This window comes from Oryza brachyantha, chromosome 5 (assembly GCF_000231095.2).
Source record: "Oryza brachyantha chromosome 5, ObraRS2, whole genome shotgun sequence".
In the NCBI taxonomy this organism is placed as follows: Eukaryota; Viridiplantae; Streptophyta; class Magnoliopsida; order Poales; family Poaceae; genus Oryza; species Oryza brachyantha.
Genome location: NC_023167.2, coordinates 14,257,740 through 14,284,588, shown reverse-complemented (window position 1 = coordinate 14,284,588; position 26,849 = coordinate 14,257,740). Strand labels below are relative to the sequence as shown.

The 26,849-nt window shown below is 41.8% G+C and overlaps 4 protein-coding genes across 20 annotated transcripts; 2 read left to right on the top strand and 2 right to left on the bottom strand.

The window, feature by feature from the left end:
- Positions 1–918: 918 nt before the first annotated feature.
- LOC102703214 (protein TRANSPARENT TESTA 1-like) lies at positions 919–3,142 on the bottom strand. Its single transcript, XM_040524289.1, has 2 exons — positions 2,301–3,142; positions 919–1,760 (listed from the first exon to the last, which is right to left on the bottom strand). Exons 1-2 carry the CDS (start codon positions 2,943–2,945, stop codon positions 1,275–1,277), a joined length of 1,131 nt encoding a protein of 376 aa, XP_040380223.1. The 5' UTR covers positions 2,946–3,142; the 3' UTR covers positions 919–1,274.
- A 4,684-nt stretch (positions 3,143–7,826) lies between these two features.
- LOC102702756 (transcription factor TGAL5) lies at positions 7,827–16,579 on the bottom strand. Of its 17 annotated transcripts, none has more exons than XM_015837706.2 (19): positions 16,443–16,579; positions 15,204–15,245; positions 14,241–14,309; positions 13,738–14,127; positions 13,550–13,649; positions 12,890–13,343; positions 12,618–12,735; positions 12,341–12,409; positions 12,025–12,143; positions 11,633–11,715; positions 11,272–11,499; positions 10,674–10,721; positions 10,528–10,587; positions 10,370–10,447; positions 10,236–10,281; positions 9,873–10,144; positions 9,538–9,777; positions 8,372–8,514; positions 7,827–8,259 (listed from the first exon to the last, which is right to left on the bottom strand). In XM_015837706.2, the coding sequence occupies exons 6-19, from the start codon at positions 12,963–12,965 to the stop codon at positions 8,169–8,171; spliced, it is 1,671 nt and encodes a 556-aa protein (XP_015693192.1). In that variant the 5' UTR covers positions 12,966–13,343; positions 13,550–13,649; positions 13,738–14,127; positions 14,241–14,309; positions 15,204–15,245; positions 16,443–16,579; the 3' UTR covers positions 7,827–8,168. The 17 variants fall into 17 exon arrangements, with proteins under 17 accessions (XP_015693192.1, XP_015693194.1, XP_015693188.1 ...); XM_015837708.2 differs by having other exon boundaries at positions 13,738–13,810; XM_015837702.2 differs by having other exon boundaries at positions 13,550–14,127.
- A 2,155-nt stretch (positions 16,580–18,734) lies between these two features.
- LOC102702470 lies at positions 18,735–22,412 on the top strand. Its single transcript, XM_006654412.3, has 5 exons — positions 18,735–19,016; positions 19,946–20,078; positions 20,207–20,851; positions 21,021–21,141; positions 21,754–22,412. The coding sequence occupies exons 1-5, from the start codon at positions 18,940–18,942 to the stop codon at positions 21,777–21,779; spliced, it is 1,002 nt and encodes a 333-aa protein (XP_006654475.1). The 5' UTR covers positions 18,735–18,939; the 3' UTR covers positions 21,780–22,412.
- Positions 22,413–23,112: 700 nt separating this feature from the next.
- On the top strand, positions 23,113–24,561 carry LOC102702192 (ferredoxin-6, chloroplastic). The gene is made up of 2 exons (XM_006654411.3): positions 23,113–23,238; positions 23,896–24,561. The coding sequence occupies exon 2, from the start codon at positions 23,906–23,908 to the stop codon at positions 24,359–24,361; it is 456 nt and encodes a 151-aa protein (XP_006654474.1). The 5' UTR covers positions 23,113–23,238; positions 23,896–23,905; the 3' UTR covers positions 24,362–24,561.
- The last annotated feature ends 2,288 nt before the right edge of the window (positions 24,562–26,849 follow it).

Genomic DNA, 26,849 nt, shown 5'->3' with positions numbered 1-26,849 from the left:
TTTAGTCTTGCCTATATTCATATAGATGCTAATGAATCTAGATATAAATATAAATTATATATATTCATCAATTAATGAATTTAGACAAGACTAGAAAGTTTTATATTATAAAACGGAGGTATTAGTTAATAAAATGTGACCCAAACTGTAATTCACTCTGAATTTTGATACTTAATTTTAGAGTTGATTTTTCATCGTAAATTATTTTACAATATTTTCTTTTGAATTATAATGGACGCATATATATAAAAGAGTTCAAAAGGCAAAATAATGGGAGGGATAAACATTTTTAATCTAAGTCGTACGATTTTAGTTACGTGCATGCTGAAATTCTGAAAAATGGCAGATTTAGGCCATCCTTACATAGCCTTAGATGAACTCTCCTACTAACCTGAACAAACGAAACCTACCAAGCAGTTAGCTCTAGATCAACATTATTGATTAATTAACCTGGGAAAGCAAACCTACCGTGATCTGCAGTCTCTATTCAGATTTTGCGTGTATTAATTTTGTATATGGGAGAGTATATTAATACCTGATCGAGGTGTGGAGCAGTTCATGATTTGATAAATCATTAATAATTGTCTAGTGGCGACACACTATATATTCAGGGTATGGCCAGTAGTGCCTCTCCTAGGTTTTGACACATATAGTACAGCTCATTTTAATTTCCTTGATAATGATATATGTCACTACAGTGGTCCAAATGGACAGATGATTAGTGTGATTTAACTTTTGGGACAGTCGATCGAGTCAGTGCACTAAACTGAATAACAAAAACAAAAATAACACATATATGGACGAAACAGGGGATGCATACATTATGCTGCAAGAAACGTATGATCCATGCAAACATAAGGTAATCAAACATAGAGAGACTTGCAAAAAACAGCAACGATCAATCATTAGATGCTGACAACGGATTACTTAACAGATCTTCTTAAAATAAAAGTCATGCATGAGTGATGATACATTGATACATTGGTTGCCAATGCAAACCAGCGTTAGGCTGTGAAGCTGACAAATTTTCTTCCTTGTAAATTTCTAAGCTGCGGGTAACTAACCTTAATTGTGTGTGTGATCAGTCTCCACATGCAACTCCACTAAACATCCATCCAGAAGAAAATTCAGCTGCGTCACTGCCTTTAGATTGTCCTTGGCAACCTAGCTCCATGATCTTATTGCATTTGTGTGTGGGGGTGGTGTGATTAAGGGGGAAGTGTGTACGTGCAATTAGCTATAGCTAGCTAACGATCAAGAAGTAATTAACACTGTCAGTTAATTAATCTTCCGTCATGACGCACAGGCGGCGCCATGGCGGCAGCTCGGTGGTCGTCGAAGTGTATGACTCGCTGCTGCTGCTTGGGCGGCGCGGCGGCGGCGGCGACGGGGAAGTGGCCGCCGCCGAAGGAGCGGACGTGGTCGTTGAGGGAGCGCTTGTGCTTGAAGTCGGAGCCGCAGGCGCAGAACCAGCGCTTGCCGCAGTTCTTCTCGTGCGTGCGCCAGTCGCCCTTGACGGCGAAGGGCTTGCCGCAGCGGCGGCAGGCGAAGGGCTTGGCGCCGTGCTTGCGCTTGTAGTGCGTCTGCAGCGTGCGGAAGTCCTTGAGCGGCCGCGCCCGCGGGTGGACGACGCTGTTCCGGCACCCCGCCGCGCAGCAGTAGCACGGCAGCTTCAGCATGGCCAGCGTCGCCGTCGCCTGCGTCCCCTTCAGCGACTCCGGCCCCTTCCTGTACTCTCGCCCGTGCCCCCACATGTGCATCTGCATCACCCATGCCAAACCATGCGCAGCTAGCTTAGCCCAGAACTCCTCGAATGTAACAGGGAGAATTTTTGTTTTCTTGATTACTGTGTACGTGTGTACTCCAATTTGGTTTTTGCCTCGTCATGGTGGAGAGATAGGATCATAGGAAAAGGCGTGTGAATTGTGCGGTTTTGTTTCTCTTTGCTTTACTGCATTAACAACTGGATTCGTTGCGGCTCATGTGGGTACGTACATGAAATAGTTGCTTGGTATAAACACGAAGAACAGCAAAAGGAAGATAAACAATTAAGCAGTCTCGTGTGTACACAAACAGCATGCACGCGCGTGGTGTATGCACCTAGTACGAAAGTACATGATTGAAAGCATCCACGAGACGCAACAGCCAAAAAGAAAAGAAGAACTCCAACAGATATGCTCGAATTTGAAGTAGTTAATTGAGAGGAGATGATCAAAAATAATCAAGAATTAAGGCATGGGCCGTCCAAATTAAATCAAGATGCATGCATGCATGGGTGCATCGATGGACTGATCAATCACCTGCATGTTGTTGTATCGGTTGAAGGCCTTGTTGCAGACATGGCAGACGAACTGCACCGGGCCGATGAGTATCTGCGCCGGCGTCGGGATCCAATACCGCCGGGTGCGGCCGCCGGCGTCGACATCGCCGGCCTTGCTGCTCTCCTCCACTCCCATGGACACGACGTAGTTCGATCCCTCACTATGCACTTCCTCTCTTTCTTCCACCTTCCACTTCTCATGCCCAGCTGCCTTCTCCTCGTCCTCCGTCTCCTCCTCGTCGTCATCATCGTCTTCATCCATGGGCGTATCATCGGAGCTACAGCCGCCGCCGCTCGCCAGCAAGCCGATGTTGAGGTCAACGCCGGCGTCGTCCGTGGTATTATTGCTCACCTCTTCTTTGACAGGATTGTTCATCGTCCCGACATGATCATCAGGAACAGGCTCCTCACCGAGCCTGCCAAGAAGAGGCAAGCACAGCATGGTACCAGCATCGCGTGCATCCTCTTCACCCCTCGACGGCGCGGCCGTGAGGGAGGAAGACGTCGTCGACGTCGACGAGGAGGACGGCGACGACGGCGGCGGCTTGAGCCACTCGAAGAACGGCACGGCGCCGCCGCCGAAACCAGCTGACCCCTCCACCATTGTGCACGCCCTCAGCACCATCCCGCAATCGAGCTCGGCTCCCAACCTATATACACGTACCACTTCGACGCGGCGATGCGCGTCGGACGGTCTCACCCTGCAACCGAGAGAGAGATCGAGCCGGGTTGCAGTGGAGACTGCTTTATGCCGAACGATCGAGGAGGACGGAGAGGAGATCGAGATCGACAGGTCGTATATGTCAAGCCGTGCATGGCACGCCGGCCTGGAAGAAAAGAGGGAGGGAGGAGGAACCGATCGAGGGAGTTTGCTGCGTCGCTGGTGTTGCTCTCCTTATATGCATGATGCCCTTGTCCCTCTGGGGCTCCGAGGGCTAGTCGCGGTGGTGGTCAGCGTGGCTGAGGTAAGCTAGCGCGCGCATGCTCGCGTGTGAACGTACAGGCGATTCGAGCTGCGGATCAAGCTAGCTTGCTGCCGGCATCGGCCGCGCGCGTGCGGGTGCAGTGTAGGCAGAGCGCAGTGATGCCCGGAGCAAATTCGTTGCATGATATACTTCCCCAGTTCCTCTGTTCTGAAACACTCGTTGCATGATATTTCCTATCTTCTAAAATCATAAGAGTTTCTGCAGTTTAAATATTATATTAAAATATAAATATTTCTGGTATATTCATGGATCGAATTATTCACTTCTCATTCAAACTTTTCTATTTTATTTCCATGTGCGTACCCTTTTACATTTATTTATTTCTTATTTATCAAGAGATGACAAGGTTTTTTTAAACTTTAGTCCTAACTAAATAATGTAAAAAATACTTATATTTAGAATAGTGTCAGTAGCATGTAGCAGTAACTGCCACGGCGCCGTTGGCGCAAGGGGAGATATACTAGGTTCTCTGTTTCTGCTCTTCTGGTGAAACTAAATACTTAGAGCATTTTTCTTATATTTGATAAGGTACTATGAAGTATCACTGTTTTTTGTATCTTCTAGTATCTAATCAAGAGATACCAATTTTTACCTTTTGATTGGTACCTTATTCAGAACGGTAAAATTGCAAGTGGGAGGCTAAAGTCAGGTCAATTCGAGTATACTAGTGGCCCAGGAAGAGAAGAAAAAAACGTGTGCCAACTACCAAGAACAGCTACGGTCGAACGATGTTTGGCTGGAATAGGTAAAACCAGACACCAGTGCGCTTTAATTTATACCGCCAAAACGAAATCTTTACCCCGCCGTACCATACGTGTCCTAAACAATATAAGCATGGATCGAGTCGGCGAAGAAACTTAGCCCGTGTCGTCGTGCCGTACTGGCGCTCGTCGCCTCCTAGAAAACCTTTTTTTTTTTGTTTTTGCACAATGCGACTCGATCTATTGTATAAAAAAAGTCACTCACATGTACACTATTAACACGTGCGTGTATGTAATACTTTAAAAGAAGCAAACGATAGGATGAGTGGTGAATCTTTCACTATCCCACCATCAACATCAACTCCCTAATTCTTGAAAAATAAAATGTCAGACCAACAGGGCCACATACCATGTGAAATATACACGCACAATGCCTCGACACCCAAACTACATCATGCCACCAGTAGAAAATAAAATGACTTTTAGGGTTTAGGAAACGTAGTCACATGTATGAATGATAACTCCGGCCATCTATGAAGTGCTCGACGGTCTGGAGTGCTTTTGGGCCATCTACGAGAAACATTACACACAGATATCTGACATAAACAACCGGTACGATAATGCACGTATTATCGTAGATGGTTGGTTAAGCCAACCACATGTGACCATTTTTTTTCCCCCAAGTGACACTCATTAGTATCTGTTATATAATCATCTCGTAGGTATCTTCTCTTTCTTCGTGCGGTTCATTCTAACCTGACTTTTTTCTCCAAAAACATTAAAAACAGAGAGGGGAGGTTTTGATCTCAAATTATTTGATAAAGGTGATATTTTAAGGTTGGTGTCATGTTTGACACTCTTTGATAAAGAGACGAGAGAGAAATTTTATAACTTTTATCTTGGTTAATTCATAATTCCATTTAGGCCAATTCTCATAGTGTATTTTCAATATGGTGTATTAGGTTTTGTATGTAAAATTCTTTCGTTATAGAATTTTAATTTTATTACGATCGTTCAAAGCCTCAGTCAAAGCCAAGCTCAAGGCGAAATGACCTGTTCTGAGGGGTATTTCAATTTACTCATGTATATTCTTCAACCATTAGTTAAATAAAAGTTTATTGAGTTATATAAAAAAATTAAGAAACAGAGTTATTATATCGGTAGATGGATCGTAGAGCAGTTGGTGGAGATAAATTTTGCGGAGGTGGATTTCCACAACTTGGAGAGGGAGAGAAATAGAATTCAGATATAAAATACGCAAATTTGGTTGGTAACACCGGAAGATATGAGACTGTATGATTATATTTATAAGCCAAAATTTAAATTTTAGTCTTAAATTTAGAGTTGATTTTAATTTTTTTCCACATAAGCTTATTTTACGGCCTTAAATTTTAGAACGCTAAGAATACGTATACAAAATTATTTTTATAAATTATTTTTTGTTTGTAAATATGTTATTTTGCCAATCACCCGTTATGAATGGTGCGATTGGTGTCACTTCTAGGATTTGTGTTATTTTGTCCTCTACATGTATCAAGTTTGGACTTACATCACCCCTGTCTTTTAGTTTTTTCTTATACTTAGTATAAACCAAAATTTAATTTTCTTTAACATTAAATTTAGTGTTGGTTTTGAAGTTTTTATTATTATAATAGTTTATTTTTCAGTTTTGATTTTTAGATCACTGTGAATATATATATATATATATATATATATATATATATATATATATATATATATATATATATATATATATAAAAGTTTTAGGAACACATATATATAAAAGTTTTATTAGCACATTACATTACGATCGTTGACCAACATGTTAGCTGCTGAGCATATATGCTTTTATATCCCTGCAGGTTAATTGTGAGCCCTACACATACCAGACCCACTATAAATTTGGCACGGGCGCTAATCAACGTGCGTGGACAGCTGACCGATCGAAAATTCATGGTATTTGAGCTCTAATTAACTTTTCCTCTTGACGAGAAGTTGCAAAATCGATAGTATTAGTAAAGTCACCGCGTCACCGTCACTTTAATTAGTCAAGCCTCAACCTCAGGTGCAACTTTAACCGCTTTAGAAATAAACCATGCATCAGCATGTTGAGATTTCACATCAGACTCCGTCAAAAAAAGAACATGTACTACGTATGCAGTACGCGCCTCACGATTGACATATATGCAAGCATGTTCGATCGTGTACAAGAAAAAAGATAGTACTATCTACTCTCTTTATGTTAAAATATAAGATCTTTAGGATTTAAATATTAGTCTAATGTATAAATATTTATAACACTATTTATAGTGTGGCTTGCTCCTTCCATTACTTTGCCATTTACTTCCTCCGTTCAAACATACAAGTTTCAATGTTATTTACCATAGATTAATGTTAAAAGAAAAAACTTAATGCACCTTAACAAATATGCGATAAATGAAAGTGGTAGAGTAGGGAGAGGTAAGATGGAAAAATAACTAAATATGAAGTGATAGACTAGATAATTAGTAGTGTGAATAATGTTAGAAATTATTATACTGTGAAGCAAAATTTAAATTGATGGATTAATTTTTTTTCCTATCCTACCTCACCTAGCATGTCACCCACAAACAAATCTCATTTATTAATGTGTGATTTTCTAGCTTAACCTTATTTATACTAAACAACTTAGAAGGAGTAGCCGTTCCATAATATATAGTAATTCTTTCTTTCCTTAGATTTATATGGATACTAATAAATTAGACACATATACAAATAAACATCAATTACTAGATAAATTTACGTAATACTAGAAAATCTCATAATATGAATCAAATGGAGTAGTAGTTTAGGGTATATTTCATCCGTCTCAAAATATAATAACTTATATTATTCAAAAATTTATTCTAAAATATAACGACTTGTTTCTCAATATAATTTCTCTTGTCAGCTAAGCATAATATTTTTCATATTTTATATATATTAGAGGGAGTAGTGGTAGACTCCTAGCGCGGGATCATCTCTCTAAAACTGGACTGCTTGCTCTAACTTGGTGAGCTACACATGGAACCACGGGCCTCTCCTCTCTCGTAACGTTGTGTTCTTTGTTGACGCTATAAACTGCCGTGAAAAATATAGCAGGAGATTAGTATATAATTAATTAATTATTAATTATAAAAACTTAAAAATAATCTGATATGAATTTTTGAAGCAAATTTTCTATAAATCTTTCTAAAAAAATATTGTTTATCAGTTTGAGAAACGTGTGCATAGAAAACAAAGAAAATACAGAACATACGTTAGGAAGAAGGGTTTTGGCCGTAGTGGAGGTGGCGGCACCGTCTGGATCGAGTAGCTAGACGGCTAGACGAGGTAGCATTATTACTACCTGCCTGGACGCCCAAAGCAACGGAATTAATAGTGGGCGAGTCGGACAGACAGCCAGGCTGCAGCCGCCTGAGAGACCGGCGACGACGACATGTACATGCGTCGCCTGAATCTGATACACGCTCCCATTTCACGCGCGCATGTGTTTGTGCGTGGCGTGGCGAAGGTCTCTGGCTGGTCATTGGTTGGACTGGTTGCTGGTGACCGAGAGCCGTTCATTCATTCAGCAAGACCGGACTTTTGGCAGGCGGCAGGCCAGCTAAAAGCTGTCTACCTCGAACGGATCAAGCACGACGAGAGCCGACGTCGACGGCAACGGAAACGAACGGAGACGGCCACTGCTCCGGCAGGGCCCTCGGTGAGGCCCAATACCACAAATCCCCCAATGGATGCTGCTGGCTCAACCATCAGGGGAAGTTGGGCCTCGGCCGGAGTCACACGAACCTGGGCCTTACATTTTGTTAATTAATTTCCCAATCGAATTTTGGTAGTACTGAAGAACAACAATGCACATAATTTCCATGTCGCAACGGCTCTTTAGCTTTTCCTCAGTCTCTTTGCTTTGCTGTTTGCACTAATGTTTTTTCTTTAAAAGCTTAGAGCTAACCCTTCATTCAATTCAAGAGCCATTGGAACATAGCAAGTGATCGAGCCGCCTCAAGCCCCAACTTTCTGCCTAGTGGTGTTCCTTTCTCAATATCTTAATGGTAGAACATTACATTCGCTCCATTTCTCTCGCTCTCGCTCTCGCTCTCACCTCGCTGCTGGCAGAATTTGTACCCTCCTGGACAGGCGTCAAAACCCGGAGAATTGATTTTGCTGAGATTGCTGAATAACCTGGAATTCAGTTCCTGTCGGGCTGGCATTCTCTGTCGCGGTGAAGTTTCTGCCGGAATGCAATGCAGCGAATCAGATCAGATGCAATATTTTGCAGCAATGGCTCAAATCACGAGTCCTTGAGTGTTTCTGTCAGTGCATGGACAGAAGTTGTGACTTACTCGTGAGGACGTGAAGCCCAGAGGGAGCTGAGAGCACGAAGACGGCGATGATACTCTCCAATGGATAGGAAACACCGGGCTGTCTGCCTAGTTGTGAGAATACGCCGCATGTGATGCAGGGTTTCCTGCCTCAGATTATCAGCCTTCGTTTGCAATGGCACATGGGGAGACAGAAGTCAGTTTGCAGATATGGATATATGGCAAGTAAATTGACAGGAAATGTAACGGTAGCACCGGCTACATATCGCGTTGATAACGGCGGTAATATGGTAACTGCAGCATGATGATGCATATTTGTAAAATTAAATAGTATTCGTACATATCTGAAAAGGAGAATGAAATAAAAGGTGGGGGCAATCGGAAGTCCCAATCTCCTCTTTTTTCGAATTCTAAGGGGCAGAGGACAGAACAAATAAAAAGACAGAAACTCCCTTTTATTTACTCCTTTGATGACGTAGGATAATACTAGTTTAATTCAAGGAACCTCTGAGTCATTTCAGAGTGCTGAAGTGAAGTTCAGGCGATTGTGTCCTTTTCTTGACTACGATTGATGAATTGGACAGATAGGCATCCATAATACACTTTTCATACATATGTTTGTGTATCTGCCTATGTTTTAAACAAGAAATATGACCAGCAAGAAGAGCATAGACCCACAGAATAATTTCTACAAGTCAAAGTGAGCATAATACCTACTTAGGCTTAATGTTAGGCCGTGATAAGTGTTTGTGTATATGGGAGACATTTGTTTTACACAATAAGATCTAAACCAAGTAATTAGCACTGCTAACATCATATTTGCAGCAGAGTTAGCAGTACACAACATAATAATCATCCATACTACAAGGTGCTAATGGTGCTTACCTTCATGTTTTACCCAGTTAATCACGCATGGTTAGCCATGCTACAGCTTACACCATTGCATGTTTCTAGTAAAATAGAAGAGATGGACCTCCATTTTTTTTTTCCTTTTGCAAGAGGCAGATGAAACTCAGTGCTAAATTTATACTTCCTTGAAATTAAAATAATTTAAATTTCAGATAGTACAGTTCTATCGCTCTGCACATCGGTAAATTTCTCGCGTGTTCAGAAAATGGTTAATCATGCTGCAAGCAAAGATGTTGACAAGCAGGATGTACGGACCACGAAGAAGAGGAAATACTGACCTGCCGATAAAAGCTCTCGAGGTTCTCGAGCCTGCCAAGAGCTAGGGCCATGAGGCCGGTGTAGTTGGCGACGTCTGCACCGTCGTTGAGAGGACCGGCGCCCACCGCATCGGCCAGTGACTGGTGCAGTTGCTGAAGCCCCTGCGCGAGCGCCTCCTCTGTCTGCTCCGACGACTGCTGCAGGCTGCACATCCCCATCAGCTGCTGCTCCGTCAGTGGATCAAGCTGAGGTATCAGCATCTGGTGAAAAGGCAAATCACAGACAAGGCCCGCGTTTAGCATCGCCTTAATAATCGTGCATGGGTTCTGAGAAAAAAAATTTATATGTTGTCTACTTTGAGAATTTCTGAAGGCCGGAAACCGGCCATCCAGAGGAAGCACCGCTCGGCCGGCGCCGCCCACATGCCGGTCATCAGGTGGAACACATCGGAGCCGGCAAGCACGGCCCTAATGTGGAACAGTTCGTCGTAGTGGCGCATGCATTCTTCAACGATGGCGCCAAGGTTTCCGTCGGGGAGTTGGGCCTGTAGCGCGCCCTGAAGCTCTGCCATGTATTTGCTGTCGTCGTCTAGCCATCGGGTGTACTCCATGTCAAACATTACGGCACCTGTAAAAGTGAAAAAAAAACACGAGCTCTTTGAAACAACTGTTAACACCGTGAAGCTGGTAAGTACCAGTGTAGTAGATGAGATGGTTACCCGAACTCATATCTCCAGGTGCACTGGATCCTCCAGGAAACGAGCCCTGCAATAATTGGAGTCTCATAGAATAAGCCAACCTTTTGTAAACACAGTAGTATTAGATGTTGCCGTCTTGTAAGCCGAGTTGGAACCTGTGAGCGTGCTCTCTGAAGCTCTTGTTCGATTTGCTGAAGCCTAATGCGACTTGTCTCAAGTTGCTGCACATATGCCTGCGACATATGTGTAAATTCTTTGTCAGACATGGTTTCCTAAAAAAAAAAGTGAACTTTGTTACTTTTTTGTTTTGCACCTTTTTCCTCAGCCTGCTCTTTCTTGCAGCTTCTCTGTTCTGAGCCAATCTCCTTTCAGTCTGAGAATATGGAACTGTACAAGTTAGATTATGGTACAATTGCAGGGCGAAGCAAGGCATAACTCTGACACCAAATACAATCACACCTTGGCATCTAACAGTTTTCCGTCTTTTCTTATGGATCCATGCTTCCTCTGCACCAAGCACACCAAAGGTAGTTAGAACAGTGTGAAATGCTAGATATACAGTGAGCAACCTTTTCCAACATCGTATTGGAGCAAAAACTCCTGTTCAGTGTCACTATACTACCTTTTCACAAGCAACTGTTTAACCGTTGCTTCCTTCTAAGAAGAGTAGCCGTTATATGCTAGTATTGCTTCTTTCTCTTTTCCAAAGTTACAGTTCATGGGGATAAAATCATACTGCTTCCATTCAGAACCAGGAGAGAAGATCCACCGGACCATTAGGACGGCCTGGGTGAGTCTGCCATAGATCATGCTTAACCTATGCCAACTCTCTAGTCGTTCTAGAAAATACCATTTCCCTTCTAATAACAACATTAGCACCCTAACAAAGGCATGTATGGTACAGAAATCATAATCTAAAAATCCTAAAGCCAAATTAAAGCTTACATAATTAAATCGTGCTAGCAGGATCCTAAGGAAACAAACAAAAGCTCCAGTTTGCATTGGTTTAATACACGAAGACGACAAGATCGACAAAGTATCAGAATGTCACTGTTACCATGTCTAGGCCTCCTGCATGTTGCTGAAAGCTTGGTGCAGTAGCTATTGCTGCTCCAAGTCCTTGTTTGTAGTTGTAATCATCAATGGTCACCATCAATACCTCCTGTTGTTGCTGTTCCTGCCCAGAGTCGGACCTCATGCTTACTGGGGACACCAACTCGGCCTGTGACATTGTGTTCTGAGCTGAGCTCGAGTCAGTGGTGCTCCCTACTGACTGCGAATTCTGCTGTGAAGCAATTAATCAAAGAAACAAGAGGAGCAGACAGTGAGCAGCTAATTAACCAAGAACACCTTTTTTTCTGTTGTGGTCAGTAAGAAACTGTACGCGACTGTAACTGATCAAGAGAAGCAGTGCTTACACTGTATGGATCCTGTAGATGACTCATTGGCCATGAAGGGAAGATCTCCAGTGTGGGGGGCCTAGCTGCAAGATATCCTGCTGCTGCATACATACAAACGGAATTAAAGGCCTTGTCAATCACTCTCTCTTTTCCCCAAGAGGTTGCAAAAATGTAGACAAAGAAAGAAGACAGAAACAAGATGTAGGGAGTTGTGGGATCACACCATTTATGCTGCCTCCCAGTTACATGTAACCAGTGTTCATGACTGTGTATGGCAAGGAAAAAGGCAAGACAAGCTGTGCCTATGTATGTGGTGCTGTTGGTAGGGAGGCAAAGAAAGAACCTTTCTCTAGGTGGTTAAGGTTTGGAGAAAGAGAAAGATAAGAGGTGTAGAGGAAAGGCAGTCTTACACTCTTTGTACGCATCACTTTGGATCATGCCAGGATCGACACCAGCACCAGCACTGCTGCCATGGATAAGGGCCTTCTCCAACTCACCAAAGTAGGCAGCAGCTGCAGGTTGCAACTCCCTGGACCAAGCAGTAGAGCACAGGATTCAGCACCAGTGGTAACCAATAGGCTTAATGGCCATATGCAATATATGGACGAGCAGATAAAAACTGAACTTTTCAACAATGTAAAGGCAAGCACTGAGTGTGAGCCTATGAGGGTTAGATAAGGATGAGAGCTAAAAGATATGTAGCATGAGGGTAAGCAAATCACTTACAGGATCCAGGCCTTAGGCATTAAGAAACTATTTGGATTGCGAGAGGAGGTGTAATCCAGTGAGAGGAAGCTTGGATATATATAGAGCAGGGGAGTTGGTTATAAAGATGGTTAAAAAGAGGCGAGGAGAAACGATACTTTAAAGCAACTGCAGGACTTGAAAACTAGTACCTAGTTGCAAAAGAACTTTAGCTGTGCTGTCTATGCATGTACTATTAGTTGAAAGAGAAGAACAGTGTAGATAGGGAGATAGAGACTAGAGAGGGAAGCGGCAGTACAGGAAGTTGGCAGGTGGTGCAGCAAGAACAGCATGGCCTTGGATTCCATATGCAACTGCTTGGTTGTGCGGTACTGCTCTATCATGATCATTTGCCATCCTCCAAGAACTCCCCTCACCTTGCACCATGTCAATGAGCAGAACTCTCAACTTAGAAGAAGAGGCTAGACTAGTGAGCTAGGTTCACATATGCATGCACCATGCATTGAAGTGTTGCCATATTCAAGAGAAGGGAGATAGAGGAACTGAGGAAGGGAGAGCATATATAAGTACCATATGATAGGATGTTGCTTCGTTTCCTGTTTGTCTTCTCCCACACTGGCAAATCGAATCCCCCTTGGAGTTTCATCTACTACTGTACCACAAAGAAGATCTTGTGTCCTTTTGAACATGCCCTACGAGCCTGCCTCTCTATATTTTCAGTTTTCACAGCCTACAGAGAGAGAGGTGAGATGAGTGATAGCCTAGCTAGTAGCCTTGTAGTTGTAGGCCTTTCCCTGTCAGGATTTCTGTCTCCTACTCTACCGCTTGTAACCACCTTTCATTTCTCACTGACTGCCCTCTGTGCTCTGGCCTTTCCTCTGAGATAGCAAGTACTCTCAGCAAAATGATCATTGAAGCAAAAGTGGGGAGAGATGAGAGGAAGGGATTCCATTTCCAAAGAACAAATTGGCCATGAGGATCCATGCATGTCCACCTTGTCATGCACCAAATACTGAAGCTTTCTCTGTCAAAAGGAAATTTTATTCTAGAATGGCCTTGTTTCTCTGTTTGGAAATGCTATACATCACTATCGATTATGAGAATATGTGTAGTGACCAAGTTGCCGCTTAATTAACTTATTAGTGCTTGACCCTTTGGATAAAGTAGGGCCTCCAGTATATATATGAGAGAAAGTGTGGTGCGGTGAAGCGAAGATGCATTTATACTCACTGGAAAGCTCCTGACTCGTGAGGTCTGCTCAGATTTGCTGAATCCTTTGGCTACAGAGGCCAGTAGAGATCATTTACTACGATTTCTTTGCTTCACCCCTCTGACTCTTGTATTGGAGTCCAATGCAGCCATGAGAAAAGGAGAATATTTGCAAAGATAAAACATACTTGTGGATAATGATGAATAACCTGGGCATAACACTAAATATACAATGCAGTAACCAGCCAATTGTTTTTCAGACACGGCAGCATTCTTTTCCGGCTGAAGATGAAAGATGAAATATTATTTTTTGATAGCTATTAATGGTGTAAACAGTGTAATTAAACTACTGCAAAGTGGAAAAACTAGTTTAGAAATGTAATATGACGAACTTCTATATTTTCTTTTGCAAAAAATACACCATTTAACTATTTGAGAAGCGTGCATGCAAAAGCCGAGTAAAAAGCTTAGGGCAAAGAACGCACCCATACTTTTAAGTTTTCTATTCAAATATAGCATGCGAGATGATAAATTTGTGTAAAGTTTTATAGATTCCCAACAGCTTCCAACTGAAATTTCTCATGGACATACGTAAGTACCTAACAATGTGCATGTGTATAACTAAGTAGGAGTACTTAACAATGTGCATGTGTATATCTATGCACATGACAAGATATTATTCTATACAAAATGGTAGCACAGGAGATCAAACCTTGCATCTTAGCCATTTCAATTCACAGGAAGTTGTAGAAATTTTCAGAAATTTGAAGTTCATTTAAACCTGTAAAAATCATAAGTGGATTGATCTCTGAACTCTGGTAGATCAGCATTATTGAAACTGTAAGTTGTGGGTGTTAAGGTAGGAATATGGTGTTAAGAAAGCCAACAGCCCTCATCTAATCACAGGATTCAGACTTCAGAGCTGTAGGATGCATTTCGTCATTAAACGTGTAAAATAGGACTCCTAAAAATGTAAATAGAAAAAAGCTAAAAGAGATCATCATACATAATAACAGATTGAAGGAAAAGTATAATTATAACTATTTCTAACTTTTGCAGACTGAATTCCATGTCAGTAAATCATTTTCTTTACAAGGACTGATCACGGTTAAACCAAAGGATGGCCTGACGGCACGAGAGGCATCCTATTAAAGGGATTAAAAGGGTTTAAAGGCAAAGAAAATGATATACTTTTTTATTCTTTTCTTTAAGATATAAATTTTCCTTTATTATATACTTAATAAAGGCTCACTGGGCTCTGTATTGGCGTCAGAAAATGGGTTTACAAGCTTAGTAAATGTTAATTTGGCGATATATTTTCCTTTTGTTAGATAGTTTGATGTCAATATATAAATCTTGGGAATTGGGACATGGTGATCAGATATAGTTGCTCTTTCATCTTATAATGGAGTTGGGGCTGATATATATTTTTTACACCTAGTACCCACAAAAAAAAATGTGAATACGTATACATTAACAAGTAATATTGTTTTCAATTTTATTTTTAAAAATGACATTCTTTGCATGTGTATATGTCAGTGGCTTTACCTGAATTAATCATGTATACAAATTTTAGATTTGAGAATAAATCATGTATATGAATTTGTCATCGGTAACAATACTGGAGCAAAAAGCTAGTATATATAAGATTCTATTGAAGAATAACCAAACATACCTGGCCCTTGTGTCATGGGATTAAGCGCCTCGACAAAATTTTCTGAGTGAAGTTACGAAAAAAATAAAACAAGGTAAATGAACTCAAAAGTTTAATAAAATTATTATTTCTCAATGAAATAGAAGAAATTGAAGAGTTTGAAAAGTAGAACTAGATAAGAAAACAAGTAGTTCCTTTTTACCAGAAAGAAAACTAGTTTTGTGGGGCTATAACTATTGTGGTCCATAAATGGCCAATATTTGCAGCCCTAGTGAACAGTGAGATCCACCTCAATAAAACTGAAAGCTAGTGACCAGAGAGAAGGTAGCAGTCAGAAGGACATGAGAGACAATGGAAACAAACAAGAGAAAAAGGGCCCCAAAAAAAGTGGATTTGCATTGCCTGCAGAGCTGCAATATATAGCTTAAGAATAATGCTGATAGGAAAGTTTTGTGCAAATCGAGCCGTAAGTAATTAACAGGTCGATTCCAAAATGAACCCTTACAACATATAAAAAGTACTTCAACTGAAGTAAGGCATGGTTTAATGGAAGCTGATGAAAGGGCCAGTCTTATTCAAATGAAATAACAACAGTTTGGGAAATCTTAAAACGAGGTTTAAGTACCATCTTGTGCTATTCAAATACTTTCTAGACTCAGAACGAGCACCATGAATCATGAATGGATGCATGGCATGTTTCTTTGCGATGTGGACGCATGGCAACAACTTGCAATCATTCCAAGGCTCCATAGAGCGTGAGGCTCTGAGCCTACTAAGGTACCCGTCCTGCCATCCGGCATAGTTCTGCCAAATTCTCAAATGCAGGAAGGACCCTTGCAGGCCAAATCGTTTCAAAGTTGCTCACATGCACCTACTCGGTAACAAAAGATGCAGTCCACCGACGGCTTTAAATGTAGGCCAATTTTACCACAGGTAAGGTTCAACAGAGCAAACAAAGATCAGAAAACGCGGTTTCTACAGCGCAAAGAGGCCCAGCGGAGAATTCCCATGCTTAACCTGCAATCTGGTAAATTCATGGCAGAGAGGGAAACCTGAGTTCATACACTAACCTAGCACTCCTATTTTTCGCCTGAATATCAATCCCTCAAACGGAGAAAACGCAAAACCATAAGCAGGAAAGAGGAATTCTAACCAGCAGCATCTGTGATCGAGTACGTACAAGAGGGCTTTCAAGGATTCACCGCGTCTCGGTAACGGAAACTGCAGCGATTACCCCCGGGGGGGGGGGTGGACCGGTACCTTGCAGGATGATCGATGGAGGAGTCGAACGAGGCGGCCGGCGGTAGACGAAAGGAGACGAGCTGGATTCGGACTTGCGGAGAGGCGGAAGTGGCCCGGTGTTTGGCGTGCGGTTTCGAAGGGGTAGAGTGGCCGGCGGCCGCGGCCGCGGCCACTCGAGGAGAGTCGGCGACACGGTCCGAGTGGCCGGAGAAGAAGCGGCCGGGTTCAGCTCTTAGGCTAGGAGGTCTCGTCCAGGAGGCCGTCAGGCCCATATTGTAGAAGAGCCGAAAGTTTTGGTCTAATTTCCGGCCCATCTATATGGGCTTTGTGCTTCGACGAGGTTTATTTGTTTCTACCGGCTCCGGCTCCGATTTTCATCTCTCAACCACGAAACTAGAAATATCACATTCATCGAATATCAATTTGCCTCCTTCAGACGTTTGTAAATTGTAACCCAGTTTTGCCCCATGTGGCATATTGGCAGCTTGATCAATTTGTCTTCTTAAGTGGTTTGTAACTTGGTATTGTCCTATGTGACGTAGTGATAAGTCAATCCTTGATGACGTGGTATCCACGTAATCTCTTTTAGTGTGTTCTTGGAGGCTGTGTGTGGAAGGAGATGACAAATGCAAATTGGGTGTCAATCGTGTGGAGCAGTACTATCATACAACAACAGTTTGTCCGGACGGGAGTGTCTTGGTGATGGCGTCGTCGCTCCTATGTGTTGTGCGCCACTCCTCTAAGGTCGCTCTTTCATGCATCAGTGTCGCTTCTCCGTGTTCTTTCCGTACTGGCGCTCTCCTCTATGCTTGCGTCGTGTCTTCGCATCGCACTGCGCTCTCCACCAACGCCGTCCGCAACACCGATCTCCGTCTTTGTTGCTCCTCTTGCCACTGGTGCCGATTTTCGTCCGCCCTCTATGTCTCCCTTGCACTCTACCATGTCATTTGTGTTGTTCTCGTCACACGACGACGATAATACCAACGGTTATCATTTAGTTTATAAATTTATCCTGTTTGAACGGGATATTTTTTTAAGTTGGTTTGTTTTGTATTTTGTTTGGATTGGGAGTGTGTTTAGAATGGGTTGAACACAATTTTTATTTTCTTTTTTGGTTTGGATTGGCGGTGCCCTTGAATTGAATTGGTTTCGACTTTACAAATGATTACTCGATCTGGATTGGTTTAAAAATTATACTATAAGATGCAATGGAGGCTGGGCGTGTTTGGACTGGATTTAAGTCCATTGACACATGGGTTTAGCCTAGCCTTTGGCAACAAGATTCGTCTGAACTGAACACTTGTGCACCGACCGAGGACGCAGTTTTTAACGCATTTGTGTATATCCAACCATTGATCATATGTCATCTAAATAGTCATCAAAAAATATAAAAATTTGATAAGATAGATTAATATGAGTTATATCACTCTATAGATATATAAGTTTAAATTCGACTTTTACATGTGGCAACAAAAATAATTGTGAATATGCGTACACTAGTTTCAGTTTTTTTTTAATTTTTGCTATAACTTGTAGAAGTTGAATTTAAACTTGTATCTTTGTGGAGTGATATATCTCATATTAATATATCTTACCAAAAAAATTTATATTTTTAATGACTATTTATATGACATGCAAGCATGCGGGTGAATGCTTAAAAGAGTTTCTCCACCGACCGATGCTAATTAAACTTTCAAAATTACATCGTGGCAGTATCAACTCACACCAAATTAGTATGTCGAAAATTTTTAGAAAAAATTTGGTTAAACTTTTAAACTCATGGTATAATAAATTTACAAAACGTTTACACTATTTTCTCTAGTCAAAAATATTATCGTTTAGAATAATATTTGAACAAACCTTAAAATTGTTGATAAGCAATTTTATGCTAAAATAAATTATCAAATATAATAAGTTATGATAGTATAGTAGTGTTTTCGAGGATAATCAATATATTATTGTCATATATTTAAACTAAGCATTAGAGGAATTATGAATGGTCGGATTAAAAATTAATCAAATTTTGTCAGAACGACATTTTTTTACATGAGGAGGGAGTCTTACAGGGTACCATTTTAACACAAGCATTGCAGAAGATGTTTTTCTAAATTTTAAAATTTTGATCTTATCTCATTCTAAACGTTAAATATCTGGGGTAATTTTGTAACATGCCATACTAATCAACAAATGAATTCAATTAAGCAGTAAAGCCGAATTACCAGCTACCACAGGCACTCATCTGCAAAACTTCCACCAGGCAAAATTTGGCTGGCATGAACCACCAACCCGAACGAAAGAGGAAAGCAACGAGGAACGCAACGCAGCGCAAAGTCCAGAACGAGAAGCCACGCCACACCAACCCGAAAATAGAGGGAGAGAGAGAGAGAGAGAGAGAGAGAGAGAGATTTCCGACGCGCGCGCGTCCCCCCTTGCCGGATTTGAATCTGCTCGGAGTGCGGTATCGCCTGTTGGCGCCGCCGCCGCGGGGGCGGTTGGGTCGGACGGACCCCGCTCGATGGCGGAGGGCTTCGGGCGGTGGGAGGCGGATCCGCTCTTCCCCGCCGCCGAGTGCGTGCAGGACTCCGCCGACAGGTCCGTGGGCCTTTCCCTTCCCACGCTTACTCTCTCGATCTGTGTATTTGCTACTAGATTTATGCGCGTAGTTTGGTCTGCGAATCTCGCGGGATATGCCGCGCATTTTTTTGGGGGCGAGGATTCGCTGCGTGCTCGACGTGATTACGTGCTACCTGTTCTCAATTCTTCGATGCGGTTTGTCCCGTTCATGTAAATTCTGCGGGATTGCCGGATTGGCTGACCAGGAGAAAGCTACGCTTAGAATTGGTGCCTGATGGTGGAGAACATTTCGTCGGCTAGAGCTTCATGTGAATTCTTTCCGACTTGAGGCACTCCTTTCTGGATGCATAAATGACTTTTTCTGTGCACGCCCTCACAGTTACTAAGCTTTAGCTTGGGGTAGGTTCGTGGAGTATTTTTCCATGTAAATAGAAGTAGGATACACTTAATTAATTAGGTTTTGGTGCTAGTCTTGTGTTTGATTATCATTTACTACTTCATAGCAAATTCTGCTTTGTAACTGTGGTAAATACTAGCCATCAGCCCATGTTTCTGCACTCCACATTTATAGGGGAGTTAGGGATGGGTATGTGTCGATTCACGGGTAATTTAGGATCAGCTCTAGTTTAACAAAATGAACTAAGTTTCACCCCAAAATAAAATGTAGTTTATTTAGTTGAACTAAAAGCGACCCTAAAATCTCCATGGATCGACCCACAGCCATCCCTAAGGGGAGCTGAATTTCATATTTTAGTTGTAACAAGAGGTAACATATACACCTCCACATGCACGTGGTACCATTTAAACATTAAATCTAAGTGCTTCTTTCTCCATATGTGGTCTTTTTCTTTTCTCTTGATTGAGCTAAGAGCTACAAGTATACAGATAAGACCCTCTTCTGACAAAAAGAAATTAGAGCTGAAATGTAATTTTTGGTTGGTCTACAGGATGGAGGGTGTCTATCGCTTGCTCTTGCACGAAAGAAAACTGATACAAGATGATTCTTCACATACCAAGCGTCATGTATCAATACAGTACGAGAGAGATGTGTCCACTGCTCTTGGAACAACAAAGTGGCAGGTTTGCACAGTCAAGCTTTCCTTTTTTAGCATATTTTTAGTTCTTATCTATATATGCATGGTTTTTTGGGTTATCTATCTGCTTATGCATTTAAAGTTCTAAGGTCTTTATTCTCCTAAAACTGGCAGTTGGAGCAATTTGAGAGAGAAGTGAATACAGCTGCATTGTCTAATAAGTCGAATTCAAGGGAAAATGCCATCTTGCAATTTAGGCAGTTTATCAGAGCTATAGCAGAGCAAATTTCTCAGGTGGAAGATAGTTTGGAGAGTCTTAGGACTGATTCCAGTAGAACTCCAAAACATTCATACTCAACGGAACATGATGAATTGGCTTATTTTCTTTCTGGTAGCAACAGAAACAATAATCATGTGTTGTATTCCACCGACACAGATGAAATTGTTGAGCTCAAGCTTGATAGTGTTCCTGCAGTGAATGGTTGCCATTCTGGCCAAGAATGTACATCATGTGAATTCAGATATTCAGGAAAGGATGTGGAAGGAGCAGCCCAACCTCAATGTTCTTGTGGGGGAAGTGCATGTGAAGGGGGTCATAATGATAGCAGTATGCATAGTTTGGATTCTGATGATTCAGTAGGTAGGAAGCATCATTTCAAGAGCAAACTGAGCAGGAAATATCAGAGTTTTATGAGAAATTTATGGTTTACAAATAGAAGACATGAGAGCTTTACAAAGAGGAGGAAAGATGGAGAAGTTTTGGAGAGCTTGAGAAATGGAAGTACACTACCTTCATTCAATATACCTCCATCTGGAAGGGTGTGTTGTTTTCTCCACATTTGCTTTACTTTCTGGTTGATTATATACCAGTATATCGCAATCCATCTACAATTTTGGGCTAACAAGGCTGTACTTAAAAAAAATGTTGTTTCCTATTTATTTCCCATGCAATAACTAATAGTCTAATAGTTCATATTGATTTTTGCAGGCCATGTATTTCTGGCCTGAGCTTATCAAGAGGAGATTAAGTACATTGGAATGTTCTACACACCAAAAACGTCTTCAAGTTCGGTCAGCAACAGTACTACTAATTGCACTTGCTGTACTTGGTGAGTTGCACCAAAGCCATCTGTTCTTGAGCATTTCTGATGATTGAACATTCTCCTATTGAAAACAAAAGGATGATAAATTTCAACTTTCAAGCAGCAAACTATCTTTCACATCGCAATGTTGGGCACTTTTAATACCGTAAAGTCCATGCATCTAATTAGTATTTTTCTTGGTACCCATAATGTTCTATTTGAATATTTTTGTAATAGTTAGTGGTAACATACATGAAAACTAGAAATGAAAGCAACATGGTTGTAAACTCTTCACACCATTGACATGATTTTACCTATTACTAGCAAAGTACTCATGTTTTGTAATGGTATATCAAATGTTTTATAGATTCTTTGAGAGGGATAAACTTGTATTCTTGAGATGAAATAAGATATTAATAACATATAGAAAAACTATTTTTTAACACTAAAGGACATAGAGTAGTTGGTAAAGAAAACAAAATAGGTGGTGGAATGACAGATTCACTACCACCCCCATTGTCTTCTTTTAAAGGAGTATAGATTACCATATCTTTCCTTTTTAGTCAACTAGCAGAATTTCATTACCTGCATCAAAACAGGATATTATTTTAATGAAGTGTAAGATTCTGCAACATGCAGGCTTGCTGGTTTTGCATGGGAGATGACTGCGGGTAGTATCCAGTTTTGGTCCCTGTTGTGTATGTGTCGCCATGTGTTGCATTCTACCAATCAATCTATTTCATAGTTCCTGATGAAGAAGGATCCATGTGCTATGAAGATCATTTGCTACTTCATACTGCCATTCGATGAAGACATAGGTTTTCTGAAGTTTGATTGCTCCTAGTCTGGCCCAGCATCGACATATCCTGTGATTCTCCACCAATCCACGTTTTCGTTCAGACCTGCCACGTGAATACACGATGTATTGTGAATTATGATACTGGCGCAGTCAAGTAATCAACTATGGCCAGGTCAGTGAGATGATAAAGCCTGTCCAGATTTTTACGGTAGCCATCCTGTTAATATATTCTACCCAAAGGAAGGCGCTCGAATTTAATGCATTGTGGGCTTGTGACACAGCCAAGTGGCTCTGTAGCTTGCTAGTGAACTGTTTTCAATTCCGTTCAACCATGGGCGCTGGGTTGTTTGTGTGTGTTTTCCAGTTTGATTCCCTGATTGAACCTGCAACTTTGTCTGTAAGCGTGAGGTTGGCCGCAACTTTGTATCCAAAAAATTGCAGCACTTGAATCGAACTGATTCGTTGTACAAGTTTGTGACTGTCCCTAATCTGGTGTTTAAATTCGCTCGCCTGTGCACTTGTACATGGCCGTTTTGCCCTGTGGGCAGACGCTAGCCATTGCCTTCTCGCGATCGCGAAATCTTCCAAATCAGAAATCGACGGATATATAATTAGACGAATCTGTGTGAGTTTAGCGGCTGTGATTTGTGAACGCATGAGGTAACCGTGGTCACCGGCCCGTGGGTCCCATCCGCCAATTGCCAATAGCGGCCTCCCGCCCTACCAAAGGGACACGGTGCGGGCCGTGCGGCTCGCGCTCGTACACGCAAGAGGCGCAGTGGAAGGGCATTTCTCTCACAATCGTGTTAAAAAATTATCTTTCATAATATAATTTTTATATCTTATTATTACATGACTCATTCATCTTTCTCACCATTAATTTTATTTTTTTAATCTCTTTTTAATAAATAATTTACCACATCATCAAATTACTTACATGCCGTAACAAAAATATCCTTGGGAATTACAAGTGCCCTTAGCAGGAAAAAAAAAACTAATCAGGTCGTGTTAGGCTGTTAGCAACAAAAAGGGCATTTTGTTGGTGCTGCACGCGCCCTTTCGCCCACGCAGCCAGCCGCGGCGCCCCACGGCCCAGCCGGCCAAACCCGCGCAGCCAGCCAGCCAGCCGGAGCCAGAGACAAGGCAGAGGCGCAGAGCGGAGCGGAGCGGAGCGCCCCTATTAATACCGCCGCCGCGCGTGCGCCCTGCCCCCACCCCCACCTCACTCGGCTTTACTCAGCTCGACCAAACCCACCTCGCGATCCAAGGGACAGCCTGACCTCCCCTCCTCCAGCACCCGCCGCCGCCGCCGCGTCGAGAGGGAGGTACGCGTCGACCCGCCACCTTCTTCTCTTCCCCGCTCTTCGATCCCGCTCCGCCTGTTCCCGGCCCCTGCTCGTGCCGGCGAGATCTTCCCGTACCTTACGTACGGCTTAGATCGCCTCCTCCTCCTGGTGTGACCGGCGCGTGAGAGTCCTGGCGCTTTGCCGGATCTGATTCTGTCCTAGTAGTATTGCCACGCTCTGGTAGTGAGTAACTGAGTACTACTACGTACTTGGCTTTCACAGTATCACGCACTCACACGAGGAGGGGCTTTTGTGGGATGTAGGAATGGGTCAACTTTTAGGAACTTCTCCAGGTTTGATAACTCTCGAGAATGAACTGGGATACTGCTGTCCCTCACAACAGGAGGTGGGGCTTTTGTAAGGATTTAGCAAATGCCAACTTTAAGTAACTTACTGTGAAGAGTGGACTGGGATAGTGGCGCAGTAATTGGTCATGTATTTTCATGTTGGTTTGCGAGATTAGTTGTGGATCTTCCATCCGGGGATCAGGCACTGGCTACTGTTGTCGTCCGGTCTGAAGTGCAATTCTTTGGCTTGTCGAACCCTCAATTTCACCTAAATTAGCTGGGGTTTTACTCGCTTAGCATTACCAAATTCTTCGCATTTCACATTTGTGGTTTCTTTCTAATTCATCAGGACTAGCAAGATGTCAACTGCAACCGCTCCAAGACTGTGCTTTCCTAAATCCGGCGCCAGTTCCCGGGCCATTTCTCCGGCGATCAGGAGCCCTTCCTTCGTTGGTTATGCGAAGCAAGCATCGAGCAAGTCGAGCCTAAGGACCTCCAACAGGTTCAGGGCGTCCGCAACCGCCGTGCACAAGGTCAAGCTCATAGGCCCGGACGGTGTGGAGCATGAGTTTGATGCCCCTGAAGACGCCTACATTCTCGAGTCCGCCGAGACTGCCGGGGTGGAGCTGCCATTCTCGTGCCGTGCTGGATCATGCTCCACATGTGCGGGCAAGATGTCATCGGGAGAGGTCGATCAGTCGGAAGGATCCTTCCTTGACGATAATCAGATGGACGAGGGATATCTTCTGACCTGCATTTCATACCCCAAGGCGGATTGCGTCATCCACACCCACAAGGAGGAAGAACTCTACTAGGTTGTGCTCTTTTTATGCTTCTGTGGAATGTTTGCTGATTTGAAAAAATGGATTCGCTGTTCAGTTAGCTTTTGCTATCCTAAACAAGGGCATATCTTTGTATTAGTCGTTTGATGGGACCGCTCCCAGTGAGTTGTGAGTTTGTGACAATAATAATTGTTGTAATCTTTCAGCATTTCAAACTGCTTTTGCTCAATTCACAGCAGGCCCAACTTCCTGACACTTTATCAAAAGTTGTGTAATGGGATGGATGCTTCCCCGTCTCAAAATGTTAAACCTAGTATACTGGATTAGTAATTGTGGATTTGTGGATCACTTTTTGTATGACGTCATTTGTGCACGTACTATGCAAGATGAATCATAAGTTCAAAAAATGTATAACGATTTTGTATACCCCTGAAGACTGCAATCTGCAATCTGATCAGTTCCTGTGTACTGCTTCACTATTTCCTGATGCTCCAGATTGTCGAAAGCAGGTTATAACTTGTTGACATGACACTTCAACTTGAACTGTTTATCTGACGATGTGTTCAATGCTAGTAAATGGCTTAAGTGGTTCCTTGAGAGTGTGCATTCCTTCTTTCAGTTGAGCTACTTACACATGCGCCCTGAAGCAGCACCCACTCTGTTTTTTTGCACTAAGGTTCACAACTATGCTCTCCTAAGATCAAGCGTTACCTACTAAATCTGAATTGTGGAATTAGTACTCCTATGCACTGCAAATGATGTAGCAAAGTCAAATTTTACTCACTGTAAATGCAGCAAATGTCACTTTGAAGCAAGGAAGGTTTTTCTCTGGTATCAAACCGCCCCCCTGCAAAGAGTCATAGATTGGATTAGACACGCCATTTTAGATTTGTAACTTATAACACGATTGAAACACTTGCATCAGTTGCTTTCAAAAAGTTCATATGCATGCATGTTCATCCAACGTTGAACAAGAATATGAAAGCAAAAGATAGAGGAAACACCGGACAATTAACAAATAAATAGAGCTCCTAGCTTGGATTAGTTTACTTAGCCACATCCTTCTTTAATAATTACAATATATGTTCTTAAATAGACCACGCTATTGACCTTTTGAAATGACATTTGACCATATATCTTAATAGAAATATGTTATAAGTATAATTTGTTTTATTGTAACTTATTTTATTATTAAATATGTTTTATGTGTGACTTAGGTTACACTCTTTTTTATTAGATTATTTCTCGATTTTTACACACACTCTCAAACTGCTTAAAAGAGTTTATATATAAACTCATCATCTCATAACAGATTTTAATTTTATAATAGTTAATTTTATCATCTATATTATTAAACAGCTATAAATATTAGATAATCTTTCTCGACCAAAATAACACATCATTTACAAATTTTACATATTTATTCTAAAATTTCAAACAAGGTAAATAATTAAATACTACGTCTAAAAAATTAATAACGTCATGTTCGTGTAGCAATGATTAAAAATTAGCAACTATCTCGAGAAGAGATAATAAAGTAGCTAACCTTTCCATTGCGTTCATATCATCAGGGCCTTTCGTTTTCAAGCTCACCGTCTGACATGACGCGCTGACGTGGAGGCTTAAATACTGGTAAGCGACCGCCACCAGCCGCCTGCCGGCCGCCGCCGGGGAAGGTGGCAGCCCCCGGCGTGCGCGTGCGTGCGGCTGACGGCGGCGGTCCGGCCGGCCCGACGACGTGCAGTGCAGGTGGCAACGGCGTCTCCGTTCCTGCGTTGCATACATCGTCTCCTGTGGATTTTCTTGCCATGGGACATTTAGGACCATTTAAATCATAGGAATGAAAAAAACAAAATAACAGAAAAAATATAGGATTTTAACAGAAATGTAGGTGTAAAATAGATGATTGTAAAACATAAATAAAACATAAGAATGACCGTTACAGGAATTTGAATTTGAGGTGGGAGATAGACTCAAATAATTTTTTCCATGAGGTTCAACCTCTTGTTAAATTTTCTTCAAAACTTACATAGGAAGATGCATTCTATAGGAATTTTATAGGATTCAATAGGGTTCATTTCTTTGATTCAAAGGGTTTTGTAGGAAAAAATTTCTATAGGAATAAAATCTTCTAAAATTTCTATAAAATTCCTTTGAATCAAATGGGGCTTATTTCTTTTGTCGTTGCGTCGTTTTGCCTGCAGGGTTTTTTCTTTCCTTCGAATCCATTGTGTTCGAGTAGAGAGAATTTCTTGACAGTTTGGACGTCGCAGGCCTGGGCGGGCCAAAAACAGTTTGGACCTCGTGATGGAAGGTAATAGTGTATATAGGTATACTAGCGAGTTTGTTTTATCGTTCTTAGAAAAACATCACCATCACCATGAGTACTACTCTCTGTTTTTTTATTTAACGATATTGATTTTTACGTCCACGTTCGATGATCTTAAAAAGTTTATATAATTATTATTTTTATCATTTAAGTTATTATTAAAGGAATTTAGAAATGAATTATAATCTTACA